Source organism: Salmo trutta, unplaced genomic scaffold (genome assembly GCF_901001165.1).
Source record: "Salmo trutta unplaced genomic scaffold, fSalTru1.1, whole genome shotgun sequence".
NCBI lineage: Eukaryota > Metazoa > Chordata > Actinopteri > Salmoniformes > Salmonidae > Salmo > Salmo trutta.
The window spans coordinates 385,829-404,529 of record NW_021823319.1 but is presented as its reverse complement, the minus strand read 5'-3'; the positions used below and the strand labels follow the sequence as shown (position 1 = coordinate 404,529).

General features: G+C 43.2%; 1 protein-coding gene across 1 annotated transcript in view; it reads left to right on the top strand.

The window, feature by feature from the left end:
- ryr2a (ryanodine receptor 2a (cardiac)) overlaps positions 1 to 18,701 on the top strand; it is a gene marked incomplete at its 3' end in the record, with an annotated part of 473,963 nt that overhangs the window by 388,141 nt on the left and 67,121 nt on the right. Inside the window, 6 exon segments of the mRNA XM_029748619.1 lie at positions 1,621 to 1,816; positions 8,829 to 9,069; positions 9,961 to 10,048; positions 10,432 to 10,524; positions 11,127 to 11,297; positions 11,452 to 11,511. Of these exon segments, the coding sequence (XP_029604479.1) occupies positions 1,621 to 1,816; positions 8,829 to 9,069; positions 9,961 to 10,048; positions 10,432 to 10,524; positions 11,127 to 11,297; positions 11,452 to 11,511 (849 nt within the window).

Genomic DNA, 18,701 nt, shown 5'->3' with positions numbered 1-18,701 from the left:
TGTCTCTCTCCTCTCCTTCACCCTCTCTCTCTGTCTCTCTCCCTCCCACCCTCTCTCTCTCTCCCTCCACCTCCTCTCTCTGTCTCTCTCCCTTCACCCTCTCTCTCTGTCTCTCTCCCTTCACCCTCTCTCTCTGTCTCTCTCCCTCTACCCTCTCTCTTTCTTTCTCTCTTTCTTTCTCTCTCCCTCCACCCTCTCTTTCTTTATCTCTCTCTACCTCTCTTTTCCTCCCTCTCTCAATTTCCCACTCTCTCTCCTCTCTTTCCCCGCTGCTCCCCCAGCTCTAGACCTGCCCTCCCAGGTAGGAGAGATGTGTCCAGTCATCCCGTCCCTGGAGAAGTCTCTGGAAGAGATCATGGATCTGGCTGAGTCCGGCCTGCACTACACACAGATGCCTCACGTTATGGAGGTAGAGACCGGTTTATTAACAGGAGACTGGTGGTTTATTAACTGGAGACTGGTGGTTTATTAACAGGAGACTGGTGGTTTATTAACTGGAGACTGGTGGTTTATTAACTGGAGACTGGTGGTTTATTAACAGGAGACTGGTGGTTTATTAACAGGAGACTGGTGGTTTATTAACTGGAGACTGGTGGTTTATTAACTGGAGACTGGTGGTTTATTAACAGGAGACTGGTGGTTTATTAACTGGAGACTGGTGGTTTATTAACAGGAGACTGGTGGTTTATTAACAGGAGACTGGTGGTTTATTAACAGGAGACTGGTGGTTTATTAACAGGAGACTGGTGGTTTATTAAACCACCAGACACGCTGTCCTCCAGCCCATGGTATAAGACATGTAGGACACGCTGTCCTCCAGCCCATGTTTAAGACATGTAGGACACGCTGTCCTCCAGCCCAGGGTATAAGTCATGTAGGACACGCTGTCCTCCAGCCCAGGGTATAAGACATGTAGGACACGCTGTCCTCCAGCCCAGGGTATAAGACATGTAGGACACGCTGTCCTCCAGCCCAGGGTATAAGACATGTAGGACACGCTGTCCTCCAGCCCAGGGTATAAGACTTGTAGGACACGCTGTCCTCCAGCCCAGGGTATAAGACATGTAGGACACGCTGTCCTCCAGCCCAGGGTATAAGACATGTAGGACACGCTGTCCTCCAGCCCAGGGTATAAGTCATGTAGGACACGCTGTCCTCCAGCCCAGGGTATAAGACTTGTAGGACACGCTGTCCTCCAGCCCAGGGTATAAGACATGTAGGACACGCTGTCCTCCAGCCCATGGTATAAGACATGTAGGACATGAGCTGGTGCCTGCAAATCATGGCCTGGTACCACCAAATCATGGGCTGGTACCACCAAATCATGAGCTGGTGCCACCAAATCATGGGCTGGTGCCACCAAATCATGGGCTGGTGCCAACAAATCATGAGCTGGTGCCAACAAATCATGGGCTGGTGCCACCAAATCATGGGCTGGTGCCAACAAATCATGGGCTGGTGCCACCAACTGAAAAAGTTAGTGACCCCAGTGAGACCAGGGAGACATGTTGGTCTGGATCCCTGAGCTTACAAGAGATAAGAACATGATTGAAAAGACAACAATTCTTAAACATTTGATATGAGCATCCCCCCCCCCCCCCTGTCCTTACTTATCCTCAGGTGGTGCTGCCCATGCTATGCAGCTACATGTCTCACTGGTGGGAACACGGCCCAGAGAACAACCCTCCAGAGACCGCGGACAGCTGCTGTACTCACCTCACCTCAGACCACATGAACAGTCTCCTGGGTAACATCCTGAAGATCATCTATAATAACCTGGGGATCGACGAGGGGGCCTGGATGAAACGACTTGCAGGTAGAGAGACACACCTTTTTACCTGCCACATGGTCAAAAGCACTTTAGCCTACTTGTCAATGTCTTGGTTGTTATGTGTGTGTGTAGTTACCACGACGTCGTATGTCGTCGGGGGGGGGGGGGGGGGGGAATCGTCAGCAATAATCATATATGCACATAGAATTGAATTTCACTGTTTGTACTGAAACTGTCTGCCTTAGGGAAGAAGCCCACTCAGTAGCATTGAGTCAAAGGTAAATGTCAATGACATGTCTATCTCGGATCATTAAAAACAATCAAGTAACCCAGAAAACGACTAAAAATAGCCCATTTTAACATATGTAGCTTGAGAAATAAGGTTCATGAAATTAACAATTAACATCAGAATACATTCATATTCTGGCCATCTCTGAAACACACTTCGATCATTCATTTGATGCAGCAGTAGCATGGTTATAGAATATACAGGAAAGATAGAACTGCAAATGGGGGAGGTGTTGCCATGTATATCCAGAGTCATATTCCTGTTAGGCTGAGAGAGGATCTCATGTTAGATGATGTGGAAGTAATACAGCTACAGGCCAGTGGTGGATGGTGGGATGGAGCTATAGGAAGACGGGCTCATTGTAATGGCCGGAATGGAATCAAAGGAACGGAGTCAAACAAAGGGGGGATTCCATACCGTTGTATTTATGCCGTTCCAGCCGTTACATTGAGCCCATCCTCATAGCTCCTCCCACCAGCCTCCACTGCTTCTGGTTCACCTAAAGCCTCACCTAAAGCCTTTTCTCGTAGGAAGTTGCTATAAACCACAGAGTGTTAAAAGTCAATATTTGGACTACATGTGTGAAATGCTTGATTATGTATGTGATATCAACAGGGAAGTATATTTTCTGGGTGACCCTAAATATAGACTGGTTGACATCAAGCTGCCCACTCAAAAATAAGTCTCAAGCTGTAACTGATGCCTGCTTACCTGGTTCAGGTTATCAGTCAACCTACCGGGTTATTTACAAACAGCACAGGAATGAAATCATCCGCATGTATTGATCACATCTTTACTAACGCTGCAGAAATCCACTCTAAAGCAGTATCCAAATCCATCTGATGCAGCGGTCATAATATAGTAGCCATATATAGGAAAACCAAAGTTCCAAAGGCTAGAGCTAAAATTGTGTGTAACGCGATCATACAAGAGGTGTTGTAGTGATTCCTATGTCGAAGATGTGAAAAAATATTTGTTGATCTGACGTGTGTAATGAGGAACATCCTGACGACGCACTTGGAACATTTATGAATCTGCCACTTCCTGTTACTGATAGGTATGTGCCGATCACGAAACTGACTGTTAGAACTGACACTTCCTGTTACTGATAGGCATGTGCCCATCAGGAAACTGACTGTTAAAACTGCCACTTCCTGTTACTGATAGGCATGTGCCCATCAGGAAACTGACTATTAGAACTGCCACTTCCTGTTACTGATAGGCATGTGCCGATCAGGAAACTGACTGTTAGAGCTGACACTTCCTGTTACTGATAGGCGTGTGCCCATCAGGAAACTGACTGTTAGAACTGCCACTTCCTGTTACTGATAGGCATGTGCCGATCAGGAAACTGACTGTTAGAACTGCCAAATCCCCCATGGATAGATGATGATTTGAAAAACTGTGTGTCTGAGAGTGGCGAGGCGAAGGGAAATTACCAAATTAGTCAAACAACACAGCAGATTGACAAACATACAGTATATTGTGAAATCATGTAACTAAACAGACGGTGTGTTCCCTCAGGCCTGGAGGGAGGCAAAGGTCATTCCGCTGTCCAAAAATAGCAGAGCCCTCTTTAATGGTTCAATGGTTCAACACAACTGCCCAATCAGTCGGTTACCAGTGCTTAGCAAACGTTTGGAGAAAAAAAAAATGGTGTTTGACCAAATACAGGTATTTTACTGAATTAACAAATTAACAACAGACTTTCAGCATGCTTATAGAGAAGGGCACTCAACATGCTCGGCACTGACACAAATCACTGATGATTGGCTGAAAGAAATTGATTGAAAAAATATTGTCGGAGCTGTTTTGTTTGACTTCAGTGTAGTTTTTGATATCATTGATCATAACCTATTGTTGAAAAAAAATGTAGGTCTTATGGATTTGCATCCTTATTATGGATTGAGAGTTACCTATCTAATAGAACAGAGTGTTTTTGTTAATGGAAGCTTCTCTAATCCAAATTCAGTTGAGTGTGGTGTACCACAGGGCAGCTGGCTAGGGCCATTATTGTTTTCTGTTTTTACTCATGACCTCCCACTGACCATGAATAAAACCTGTGTGTCTATGTACGCTGACGACTCAACCGTGTAGATGTCGGCTGCAACAATACAATAAATAACTGACACCCTTAACATAGAGCTGCAGTCAGTTATAGAATGGGTACCTACCAATAGGTTTAACATAGAGCTGCAGTCAGTTATAGAATGGGTACCTACCAATAGGTTTAACATAGAGCTGCAGTCAGTTATAGAATGGGTACCTACCAATAGGTTTAACATAGAGCTGCAGTCAGTTATAGAATGGGTAACTACCAATAGGTTTAACATAGAGCTCCAGTCAGTTATAGAATGGGTAACTACCAATTGGTTTAACATAGAGCTCCAGTCAGTTCTAGAATGGGTAACTACCAATAGGTTTAACATAGAGCTGCAGTCAGTTATAGAATGGGTACCTACCAATAGGTTTAACATAGAGCTGCAGTCAGTTATAGAATGGGTAACTACCAATAGGTTTAACATAGAGCTCCAGTCAGTTATAGAATGGGTAACTAGCAATAGGCTGGTGCTAAATATCTCAAAAATGAAAAGCATTGTTTTTGGGACAAATCACTCACTCAACATTTACGGTGCATTTGGAAAGTATTCGGACCCTTTCACTTTTTCCACATTTTGTTACCTTACAGCCTTATTCTAAAATGGATTAAATGTTTTTTTCCCCCTCATCAATCTACACACAACACCCCATAATGACAAAGCAAAAACAGGGTTTTAGAAACAAGATTCTTGGTAGTTCTGACCTTCTTCCATTTAAGAATAATGGAGGCCACTGTGTTCTTGGTGACCTTCAATTCTGCAGAAATGTTTTGGTACCCTTCCCCAGATCTGTGCGTCGACACAATCCTGTCTCGGAGCTCTACGGACAATTCCTTCAACCTCATGGCCTAGTTTTTACTCTGACATGCACTGTCAACTGTGGGACCTTATATAGACAGGCGTGAGTCTTTCCAAAGCATGTCCAATGAATAGAATTTTAGACAGGTGGACTCCAATCAAGCGGTAGAAACATCTTATTAAGGATGATCAATGGAAACAGACCATGAGAAGACGTTGCTCTGTTTTCTTGACATCTCAGTTGACCAGACAGGTCTTACAGGCCCTGATTTTTGTAGCACCTGGACTACTGCCCAGTTGTGTGGTCATGTAGAAGGACATAGGTCCAATTGCAGTTGGTCCAGAACAGAGCAGCACGTATTCCGCTTAGATGTACATGGAGGAAGAAATGTCAATGACATGCATGTCAATCTCTCCTGGCTCAAAGTTGAGGTCGAGATTGACTGCATCATCACTATTGGTCTTTGTGCGAAGTGTTGATGTGTTGAAGGTACAGAACTCTCTGTTCAAGCAGTTGGCTCACAGTTCAGATACTCATTGGTACATCGCAAGCAATGCAATCAGAGGTCTCTTCGCAGTCCCCAGGTCCAGAACAGAGGCTGGGAAACGCACAGTATTAGAGACATTACTACATGGAACTACTCTGCCACCCCAGGTAACTCAAGCTAGCAATAAAAACACATTAAAAAACCAGATCAAATAACATCTTACGGCACAAAGGGGACTGTAAATAGACACAGCCATTCTATATATCTTGGTAAATATACCCTTTAAGAGTGTGCTCCTAATCTCAGCTCGTTTCCTGTATAAAAGACACCTGGGAGCCAGAAATCTTTCTGATTGAGAGGGGGTCAAATACTTATTTCCCTCAATAAAATGCAAAGCAATTTATAAAATTATTGACATGATTTTTTCTGTATTTTTGTTGTTATTCTGTCTCTCACTGTCAATAAACATATCATAAAAATTATAGACTGATAATTTCTTTGTCAGTGGGCAAACATACAAAATCAGCAGGGGATCAAATACTTTTTTCCCTCACTGTATCTTGGTAAATATACAGTGCCCATTATTGTAATGTGCACTGTCTATGTATTGTATTATGTAGGTGGGTGACCTTGACTGAATCCTTGGCTTGTTCCAGCAGGAACGGCTTATAGCGCTGGAGCCATCTCCTGTTTCTGAAGCGTGAGGCAGAGACAGGAGATGATGTAGTGTTATTGTAACGGCTGTTGAATGGAGTAGACCAAGGCGCAGCGTGGTTAGTGCTCATCATGAAATTTAATGGAAAATGAGAACACTTTACAACTAAACAAAAGACAACAGCCAAACAGTTCTGTCAGGTAACAAAGTGACTAAACAGAAAATAACCACCCACAAAACCCAAAAGGAAAACAGGCTGCCCAAGTATGGCTCCCAATCATAAACAACGATATACAGCTGTCCCTGATTGAGAGCCATACCCGGCCGAAACAAAGAAATACCAAACATAGAAAAAAGGACATAGAATGCCCACTCAAATCACACCCTGACCAACCTAAATAGAGACATAAAAAAGGCTCTCTCAGGTCAGGGCGTGACAGTTATGTAGTGTTATGTATATTATATTATGTATTTTATTTGCTTTGCTGTTTTGTTTCCTGTTTGAACTCCAGGAAGAGTAGTAATTGGGGATACAAATAAAATGCTAAAATGGTATGTTGATCGACGGGGAATCCTGAATTGGTTGACCGGCAGTTGGGTGGGTGTTCAGAAACACAACGGTTACTCACACTTTCCTTGTATTCAACCCTTCTATGCCGTAGGAGCATAGGCCACTCACATGACCAAGCCGTTTACCATACTGCATATGTGTTGTTACTGCATGTGATGGTGATCATGTGTTGTTGTCAGACAACACCGCAACCAAAATGCAACGTTTCTAAATGAAAACAAACTGTAACATCATCCAGAGTGAAACAACACCATCGTTGTTTTAAAATAAGAAAAGAAACTGTAAAATCATCCTGTCACATATGTCGTACTGGAGAGAAGACCAAGGCGCAGCGGGAATGTGGATACTCATGTTCCTTTAATGAAACACTTAAAGCATCCACAGGAAAAACAACAAACAGTACTCACGACAACAGGAACAGTTTTGCAGGCTAACAATCGCAGTGCAAAAACAACAACCCACAAACCCCAGGTGAAAAACATACTCCTAATATATGACTCCCAATCAGGAACAACGATAACCAGCTGTTCCTGATCGAGAGCCACACAGACCAACAAAGAAACAGACATACTAGAAAACACATACACAGAAACCCTGCCACATCCTGACCAAAACTAATCCAATTGCTCCCTCTGCTGGTCAGGATGTGACACATCCAGTGTGAAACATCACCATCGTTGTTTAAAATAAGAAAACAACTGTAAAATCATCCGGAGTGAAACATCACCATCGTTGTTTTAAAATAAGAAAACAAACTGTAAAATCATCCGGAGTGAAACATCACCATCGTTGTTTTAAAATAAGAAAACAAACTGTAAAATCATCCGGAGTGAAACATCACCATCGTTGTTTTAAAATAAGAAAACAAACTGTAAAATCATCCGGAGTGAAACATCACCATCGTTGTTTTAAAATAAGAAAACAAACTGTAAAATCATCCGGAGTGAAACATCACCATCGTTGTTTTAAAATAAGAAAACAAACTGTAAAATCATCCGGAGTGAAACATCACCATCGTTGTTTTAAAATAAGAAAACAAACTGTAAAATCATCCGGAGTGAAACATCACCATCGTTGTTTTAAAATAAGAAAACAACTGTAAAATCATCCGGAGTGAAACATCACCATCGTTGTTTTAAAATAAGAAAACAAACTTGTAAAATCATCCGGAGTGAAACATCACCATCGTTGTTTTAAAATAAGAAAACAAACTGTAAAATCATCCGGAGTGAAACATCACCATCGTTGTTTTAAAATAAGAAAACAAACTGTAAAATCATCCGGAGTGAAACATCACCATCGTTGTTTTAAAATAAGAAAACAAACTGTAAAATCATCCGGAGTGAAACATCACCATCGTTGTTTTAAAATAAGAAAACAAACTGTAAAATCATCCGGAGTGAAACATCACCATCGTTGTTTTAAAATAAGAAAACAAACTGTAAAATCATCCGGAGTGAAACATCACCATCGTTGTTTTAAAATAAGAAAACAAACTGTAAAATCATCCGGAGTGAAACATCACCATCGTTGTTTTAAAATAAGAAAACAAACTGTAAAATCATCCGGAGTGAAACATCACCATCGTTGTTTTAAAATAAGAAAACAAACTGTAAAATCATCCGGAGTGAAACATCACCATCGTTGTTTTAAAATAAGAAAACAAACTGTAAAATCATCCGGAGTGAAACATCACCATCGTTGTTTTAAAATAAGAAAACAACTGTAAAATCATCCGGAGTGAAACATCACCATCGTTGTTTTAAAATAAGAAAACAAACTGTAAAATCATCCGGAGTGAAACATCACCATCGTTGTTTTAAAATAAGAAAACAAACTGTAAAATCATCCGGAGTGAAACATCACCATCGTTGTTTTAAAATAAGAAAACAAACTGTAAAATCATCCGGAGTGAAACATCACCATCGTTGTTTTAAATAAGAAAACAAACTGTAAAATCATCCGGAGTGAAACATCACCATCGTTGTTTTAAAATAAGAAAACAAACTGTAAAATCATCCGGAGTGAAACATCACCATCGTTGTTTTAAAATAGGAAAACAAACTGTAAAATCATCCGGAGTGAAACATCACCATCGTTGTTTTCCACCAGTCTCTCTCACTAACTGTCCTTCCTCTATTCTGTCCCCGCCTCCAGTGTTCTCTCAGCCAATCATTGGTAAGGCGAAGGGGGGGCTGTTGAAGAGCCACTTCCTGCCGCTGATGGAGAAGTTGAGGAAGAAGGCTGCCACCGTGCTGATGGATGAGGAACAAATGAAGGCCGAGGGACGAGGGGAGATGTCTGAGGCTGAACTACTCATCCTGGATGAGTTCACCATCCTGATCAGAGACCTCTATGCCTTTTATCCGCTACTCATCCGCTTTGTAGACTACAACAGGTAACTAGACATTCTACCTCCTCATCCACTTTGAAGACTACAGTTGCTACTCATCCGCTTTGTAGACTACAACAGGTAACTAGACATTCTGCCTCCTCATCCACTTTGAAGACTACAGTTGCTACTCATCCGCTTTGTAGACTACAACAGGTAACTAGACATTCTGCCTCCTCATCCACTTTGAAGACTACAGTTGCTACTCATCCGCTTTGTAGACTACAACAGGTAACTAGACATTCTACTTCCTCCTCCTCCATGTTGCTGACTACAACAGGTAACTAGACATTCTACCTCCTCCTCCTCCATGTTGCTGACTACAACAGGTAACTAGACATTCTACTTCCTCCTCCTCCATGTTGCTCACTACAACAGGTAACTAGACATTCTACTTCCTCCTCCTCCATGTTGCTGACTACAACAGGTAACTAGACATTCTACTTCCTCCTCCTCCATGTTGCTCACTACAACAGGTAACTAGACATTCTACTTCCTCCTCCTCCATGTTGCTGACTACAACAGGTAACTAGACATTCTACTTCCTCCTCCTCCTCCATGTTGCTGACTACAACAGGTAACTAGACATTCTACTTCCTCCTCCTCCATGTTGCTGACTACAACAGGTAACTAGACATTCTACCTCCTCCTCCTCCTCCATGTTGCTCACTACAACAGGTAACTAGACATTCTACTTCCTCCTCCTCCATGTTGCTCACTACTACAGGTAAAGGACCAGTGGGGTAAAGTGAGAGGAGTGGGTGGATCAATAACAAACAAGCAATAACATAAGTGTTATTTTAAGTTGTTAAGATGTCATGCCAGTTTCTGCTGTTAGTGTGACTGTTTTATCCGACTGAATACTGTAACTTGTTTTCCTATGTGTTTTTATCTTAGGGCCAAATGGCTGAAAGAATCAAACCCTGAGGCTGAGGAGCTCTTCCGCATGGTAGCAGAGGTCTTCATATTCTGGTCCAAGTCTCATGTAAGCTACACAGAGACAATTTCACATATGAATCATCACGTCACTGCAACAGTTTCCAGGAAACATTTCATGTCTTAATCACTCTGTGATTAGTTTCTATTGGTCGTTACCAAGGAACTCTGAAAGTGCGCTCTACACTTAAAAAAAAATAACAATCCTATTAAAATCCCATTCAATTCAAGGAATTCTTCAGTGTTTCTTTCTGAAATAAATACATTTTACATTTGCTTCCCTGACAGCGAGAACTAGAAGAGACTGTAATGTATCTCTAGAGCGTTCATGTGTGTCTGTGCTTCTCCAAGTACCCTGTCAGGCTGCAGGCTACATTTGCATAAATCCTTGGCAACATCCAACACTGAAATATTTTATTTCTTCCACTGCAGAATTTTAAACGGGAGGAGCAAAACTTTGTGGTTCAGAATGAGATCAACAATATGTCCTTCCTCATCACAGACACCAAGTCAAAGATGTCCAAGGCAAGTGGTGTTATATAGATGGTACGAGCGTGATATTTTTTTGTTTTTACATTGTTATGTACATTTAAGTGTACTATGACTCTGTATACCATATATAAGTTTAAAGAGCATTGTCCCCCAATATGATGAAGACTGCACAGTAAGTTGTGATGACTGAACATAATTAAATGGATAAGTTGTTCTTGACCTGAGATATGGCTTGGTGTTCAGATAGAACAAGAGAGGACCCAGTACAGAGCCCTGGGGGACACCAGTAGTGAGACATTAAAGAGGACCTAGTACAGAGTCCTGGGACACACCAGTAGTGAGACATTAAATAGGACCTAGTACAGAGCCCTGGGGGACACCAATAGTGATACATTAAAGAGGACGTGGTACAGAGCCCTGGGGAACACCAGTACTGAGACATTAAAGAGGACCTAGTACAGAGTCCTGGGGGGACACCAGTAGTGAGACATTAAAGAGGACGTAGTGCAGAGCCCTGGGGGACACCAGTAGTGAGACATTAAAGAGGACCTAGTGCAGAGCCCTGGGGGACACCAGTAGTGAGACCAGGTGGTTCTGCTGACTTGTTGACTTGTCACCTGGTGTCTCCCCTGTAGGGAGCCGTGTCCGACCAGGAGAGGAAGAAGATGAAGAGGAAGGGTGATCGCTACTCCATGCAGACCAGCCTCATCGTAGCAGCGTTGAAGAGACTACTTCCTGTAGGACTGAATATCTGCGCTCCGGGAGACCAGGAACTGATCGCTCTGGCCAAGATCCGCTTCAGTCAGGTAATCACTTAAGTCTCTAATGAAACGGTAAGGTGTCTCATTGGTATTCATGGACTCCCCAGTAAGTAGAACAGCCTAGATTCCATGGCGCCCTCCCTGTTTGCTGCTGTCAAACCCCTATGAATCAGTGTTTCTGTGATGTTTCTGTCAACAGAAAGATACAGAGGACGAGGTGCGGGAGATCATCAGAAACAACCTGCACCTGCAGGGAAAGGTGACCACTACTTTATTACTGTCTCAGTTGTGACATCATCAGCATGCACCCATACTAATCTACACCATGCTATAGCATGGTAGTACTATACAACGTAGTACATACTAATCTACACAGCATTGTAGTACGATACAATGCAGTATTGTAGTACTATACAAAGTAGTACATACTAATCTACACCATGTTACAGTATTGTAGTACTATACAATGTTGTATAAACTGACTCTGTACTTCACCCAATAAGAAGTCAGTTTGGATGAAGTTAAGTATTAGACCTAAAAGACAAAGGGAGGTTTCATTTTGTCTTTCATAAACCTGCATGTCCTATCTCCCTCCATTCCTCCAGCTCACCATCTCTCTCTCTGTCTCTCTGTCTCACCGTTCTCTCTGCATGCCTGCATGTCCTGTCCACTCGCCGCCCTTCCTCCTCCATCACCATCCTCAGTACCGAGTGTTCCACTTCAAAAAGCTGGTGAAGAAGTTAATCATAGTGATAAAGTGGATGAAGAGTCAGCAGGCCTCTAAACCTCCGGCTTTAGAGACACCCGGCGGGCACAAACGTCTGGCTGGCGCACGGAAGCGTTCTGCCACTGTGGAGAGTAGCTACACCCATAGGCCTCCCAGGACCACCCTGGCAGGCATCAAGAAGGCCTCGTCTGTGGATTATGTGATGCATCATGGGCACGGGCAGGGCAAGGCTCCGGGTAGAGCCGCTGATATCCCGGGGACGTCCAGGATTCGAGAGGGTCACCTGGGGGTCTTAGGGCAGAGCATGTATGGGTGTAATACTGCGTTGGTGGGTAACCCATGATCCTCACAACCTTTAACCCTTAGCCTGTTTCCCAGATCTGTTCATCTAATCAATTAAAGAGACATTGCAGAAAGGCAGAGTTGAAGTGGAGAAAGTTAAAGGTCCATTATGAGATTCTGAGAGAGCAAGTTGGCATATTTTTTTTAATTAATTGTACCTTTATTTAAAGTAGGCAAGTCATTTAAGAACAAATTCTTATTTTCAATGACGGCCTACCGGGGAACAGTGGGTTAACTGTCTTGTTCAGGGGCAGAACGACAGATTTTTACCTTGTCGGCTCGGGGATTAGATCTTGCAACCTTTCGGTTACTAGTCCAACGCTCTAACCACTAGGCTACCCTGCCACCCTGATATATAACAAGGCCATTATGATATTCTGAGAGATCAAATTGGCGTATATAACAAGGCCATTAGAAAATGCCAGACGGGCTCAGTCTTCTTACTTGATCACGAATAATCAGAATAATTCAAAAGTGCTCTTCTCGACCGTTGATGGACTGATAAATCCTACCCCAGAAAACCTAATGTGAACTTTCCTCCGCGTCTAAATGTGATGAGTTGGCGGCATTATTTCAGAGATAAGATAACTAACATTAGGCTGGTTATTAGTCAAGCAAGACCTCATGAGAAGTTTGATATGAGCCCTGGTCTACCACTCAAAGGTCAATATGGATCTATTTTCTCTAGTTTCACATTTACATTTTAGTCATTTAGCAGACGCTCTTATCCAGAGCGACTTACAGTAGTGAATGCATACATTTTCATACATTTTCATACATTTCATACATTTTTTTTTCTTCCCCCGTACTGGTCGCCGTGGGAACGGACATGCTCTGGAAAGTGCTATCACAACTTAAGTCCTCTACCTGCCTTCTCGATCCTATCCCCCACCACCGCCTTCTTCAAAACAAATTACATATCTGAAGAAGTACAAGCTATTGTTAACTACTCCTCGTTCATAGGCACTTTCCCCACTGCACTAAAAACCTGTCCTGGTAAAACACCCTTCTTAAGAAAAGTCATCTAGATGTTTTGTTTTTTCAGCTCTTAGCAATTTTCAGCCAATCTCCAACCTTCCATTCTTAAGCAACATTCTGGGAATATTGGTTTTCAAACAGCTAAATTATTTCTTTTTTTAAGTGCCAACTGTATTTTTGAAGAATTCCAATCTGGTTTTGGTGCCCACTACAGCACAGAAACAGCCTTAGTGGTAAATAAAGTGGTAAATGATCTTTGAGCCAACACAGATGCCAAACAGCTCTTTGTCCTTGTACTCTTAATTGCTGCATTCGACACTGTCGACCATGATGTCCTTCTGGACAGACTGGAGAGGGTTTGGTTTGACCTCTCCGGTCCAGTTCTAAATGGGTTTAGGACCTATTTAACCGGTCGAGAGGTGTTTTTTTTTGTCACTCTTAGTGAACATAATACATATCACGTGGCGTTCCACAAGGCTCTATTTTGGGTCCGATACTGTTCAGTTTATATATGTTACCCCTTGGCAGCGTTATCAGAAAGCACAGCATTGATTTTTCACTGCTACGCAGACGATACACAACTTTATATTTTTTGTGTCACCAGAGGATTTTATGTCCACGGATAAATTATTAGACTGTATTAGTGATTTAAATACTTGGATGGCTCACAACTTCTTCCAGCTCGAGGTACTTATCGTTGAAGCCAAAGCACAGAGAGAGAATATGGCCTCACATTTTAATTTACGGGCAATAAAGATAAAACACCAGGTAAAAAAAAACCTAGGTGTTATTTTAGAATCTGAACTAAATTTCAATTAGGAATGTGACCAAAATAGCTTTTTACCACCTGAGGAACATTGCCAAGGTGTGACTGTTTCTCTCTCAGGCTGATACAGAGAGACTCATCCATGCATTTATTACTAGCAGGCTTGACTACAGCAATGCTCCCCTGTCTGGTCTACCCAAGAAAGCCATTTGTCAACTGCAAAACATACAGAATGCTGCAGCACGGGTACTGACCAAGACCAGACGGAGAGAACACATTACACCGGTTTTAAAGGTCTCTGCACCGGCTGCCTGTCAGTTTTAGAATTAATTTAAAGATTCTTCTATTGGTTTTTAAATCAATCCACAATTGTGCACTTTAATACATGTCAGACATGCTTTAAGTTATATACCCAGTAGGTCCCTCAGGTCCTCTGGTTCTGGCCTTTTAACTATCCCAAAGCCTAAAACCAAGAGGTAGCCTTTAGTTACTATGCCCCCAGCCTTTAGTTACTATGGCCCCAGCCTTTAGTTACTATGCCCCCAGCCTTTAGTTACTATGCCCCCAGCCTTTAGTTTCTATGCCCCCAGCCTTTAGTTACTATGCCCCCAGCCTTTAGTTACTATGGGCCCCCAGCCTTTAGTTACTATGCCCCCAGCCTTTAGTTACTATGGGCCCCCAGCCTTTAGTTACTATGGGCCCCCAGCCTTTAGTTACTATGGCCCCCCAGCCTTTAGTTACTATGCCCCCAGCCTTTAGTTACTATGCCCCCAGCCTTTAGTTACTATGCCCCCAGCCTTTAGTTACTATGCCCCCAGCCTTTAGTTTCTATGCCCCCAGCCTTTAGTTACTATGCCCCCATCCTTTAGTTACTATGCCCCCAGCCTTTAGTTACTATGCCCCCAGCCTTTAGTTACTATGCCCCCAGCCTTTAGTTACTATGGGCCCCCAGCCTTTAGTTACTATGCCCCCAGCCTTTAGTTACTATGCCCCCAGCCTTTAGTTACTATGCCCCCAGCCTTTAGTTACTATGGGCCCCCAGCCTTTAGTTACTATGCCCCCAGCCTTTAGTTACTATGGGCCCCCAGCCTTTAGTTACTATGGGCCCCCAGCCTTTAGTTACTATGGCCCCCCAGCCTTTAGTTACTATGCCCCCAGCCTTTAGTTACTATGCCCCCAGCCTTTAGTTACTATGCCCCCAGCCTTTAGTTACTATGCCCCCAGCCTTTAGTTTCTATGCCCCCAGCCTTTAGTTACTATGCCCCCATCCTTTAGTTACTATGCCCCCAGCCTTTAGTTACTATGCCCCCAGCCTTTAGTTACTATGCCCCCAGCCTTTAGTTACTATGGGCCCCCAGACTTTAGTTACTATGCCCCCAGCCTTTAGTTACTATGCCCCCAGCCTTTAGTTACTATGCCCCCAGCCTTTAGTTACTATGCCCCCAGCCTTTAGTTACTATGCCCCCAGCCTTTAGTTACTATGCCCCCAGCCTTTAGTTACTATGCCCCCAGCCTTTAGTTACTATGCCCCCAGCCTTTAGTTACTATGCCCCCAGCCTTTAGTTACTATGCCCCCAGCCTTTAGTTACTATGCCCCCAGCCTTTAGTTACTATGCCCCCAGCCTTTAGTTACTATGGGCCCAGCCTTTAGTTACTATGCCCCCAGCCTTTAGTTACTATGCCCCCAGCCTTTAGTTACTATGCCCCAGCCTTTAGTTACATACATGAAGGGACGTCGCGTGCGCCATCCGTATGGTTAGTGAGAAAGTCCATGTTGCAAATGTACCCTCCCTTACTAGACGTCCGACCACGTCCGATAAATCCGCGGACGGCGTCGGGCCGCTCACGGGGGCCGGATCTTCCAGGAAGTCATCGAACGGAGTCTCTCGGACCTTCGGTTTCCGTTTAATTAAATTTTCAAATTTTGGTCATTTCCTTGCAGTCCCGGATTATTCCACGAGAGGGCGTATGGAATCATATTGCAAATGTAACATATATCACCAATCGCGACACGGCTTTTTCTCCTAAACGGAAGATAATTCGAAGACGAAACTCGGTCTGCGTGGGTTTGGCATAATGGGCAGTTGGCCCCGAACAGGATGGAGTCGAGGCCTCGACGCTTTTCGAGTTAAGGCTATTTTTCTGGGATTGAAAGTCAAACAGGAAAATAGAGTGCTGATTTGACCGCTTCACATCAAACTACATGAGCCTACGGTGTCAGGAGAAAAGGAACCATGCATTTACCAATGTTCATTTCAGAGAAATTGTACAATGACACATTGGTGATATTCAACAACAAGAGGGGTTTTTTTCAAAAAAGTTACATATCCAGTTGCAGCGTGTTCAGATGAGTCCGTTAAGGCAGGTTTCGGAGCTCTGCGAGATTTCTGTGATTTTCTGTGATTTTCTGAAACAACACACACTTGTTCAACCCTCTGTAAATAAGTCAGTTCTTAAGAGAAACACTTAAAACTCAATATTCTATAAGAGCCTAACGTTCAGATTCCTGTGTCAACCAGAAATGCCTTATAATGGTGTCATAGGGGCTGTTTTGAAGGGTTAAAAAGGTCAGATCTTTCCACAACTTCATATGTGTGACTAGGCAACCCTCATGAACTGTAAATCAGTCATTTATCCCATCAGGTGTCAAAGAAAAGCTCTCTCAAACACACACACAGCAAGGACGGAGTGACACAGTGCGGTGCTTAAAGACACAAAGAGCCTGCAATGGCATTACCATTATCTCTAGGCTGAGACGAGTTCAATGAGACGCCCCGCTTGACCGTAGCTTGCTCGGTATGAGCGCAGCGACCGTGAGAAAACTAGGCCCAAAATGAGGCCTGCACCAATATGTCAAGTGCTTATGGGTGACAGTGAGAGAACCATTAGGGTTAGAAGCACAATTCAACCTCAGGAGCGTTCCTGAGGTCCTCCCGATCTGTGCAAGCCTAACCTTGACCCTGTGGCATTAACCCTTCACAGTGAAAAGAAGGTGTTTAGATCAAACTGTGTGCAATGACTTCTCTCCCCATAGGAATACATTGACAATTCTCCTAAATTCAACCTGAAGTCTATGTGGGTTATGAATGCCTTATGAACCTGTATTCTATAACAATCCATCAGGCTACTGTGAGGTCTACCTGTGTTGATTCTAAGGTTCCTGGAGCAACCGGAAAATGTTAAAATCACCCTAGAGCTATTGTCATATAAGCAACCTGCAGATAGTGAAAATCACGCAACTCAACCATCTGTCATTCAGTCAATTCTTAAGGTAGAGACTTCATATTCAGGATTCTGTTTATGTCTACCCCAAAGACAACGTGTGTGAAATAAGAGCTTCCTGTGACAACCGGAAGTTGTTAAAAACAGCCAAGAGCTATTGTCATATGGTCAACCTGCATATAGTGAAAATCACGCAACTCAACCATCTGTTATTTAGTCAATTGTTAAGGTAGAGACTTCATATTCAGGATTCTGTTTATGTCTAACCCAAAGACAACGTGTGTTGAGTAAGAGCTTCCTGTGACAACCGGAAGTGGTTAAAAACAGCCAAGAGCTATTGTCATATAACCTGCACATAGTGAAAATCACGCAACTCAACCCTATGTCATCCAGCCAATTCTTTAGGTAGAGACTTCATATTGAGGATTCTGTATATGCCTACCCCAAAGACAACGTGTGTCTATTCTTTTTGCAAAAAAAACAAAAACACACACACACAATTTGGCCATAGGGACATAGTGTGGGGCTTAGAGTCTTATACCGCCTTCAATAGTTACTTTCGTTCAAACGATTCAAGAACCGTCAGACCTAGAGCTCCGAAATTTAAGAAACCTGTTCTAGAGCTCAAGTCGATAGTGCACGGTGATTTATGGGGCTCTAGAAGGTTCTCTGACCGAGAAACCGCCTCGTACATTTGCAATATTTTCAATTCATTTTGAATATCACGGACATGGCGACATGTAGAAATGTCCCAGAGTCGCAAGACTAGGTGCATTGAAACCGCCTCGGCCCATAGAGACGGACCCCAATGCCTCTGTCCGATAGCTCATTCAGGGTCCCCGTAGTAACGCCCTGAAAAAGTGGATTTTCAGCACCAATTAAGGCCATTGCTCGGGCACCGAATGACCTATCGAGCCGAAACTTGGGATTCGGGGTCGCCTCACATAGGCCTACACATAATGTCAGAGCTGGACCCGCAGCTATAACGTAACTATGTGTTTTAGGTTTTTTTATGGTTAAAATTGAAAGCACTGTGAATTATGGGCCTTCTCTGACATATGTGATAGTTGGCTTCTATACGAGTTGGAAAAAGTGGATTTGGTGTCAGATGCTATCAGTTTGGTGTCAGATTGACATCTAATTGACTGATGGACGCTGACTGCTGGGTGACGAGCAATGGAGAGGAACCACAGTCACTGCCCGGCCATCCCGAGTTCTTCGGGCCAGTCAATTATGCATTTCTGCAGTATTTTTGAGCATGCCTAAATTTGTGATGCTAAATGCCCATTGAATCATATTGCAAACGTAACGCGCTATATTGCAAACGTAACGTGCGTTTGCAATATGATTCAACAGCAAAAAATATCACCAAAGTTGACATGATGAAATCAACACAATGAGCGACAGAGAGCAA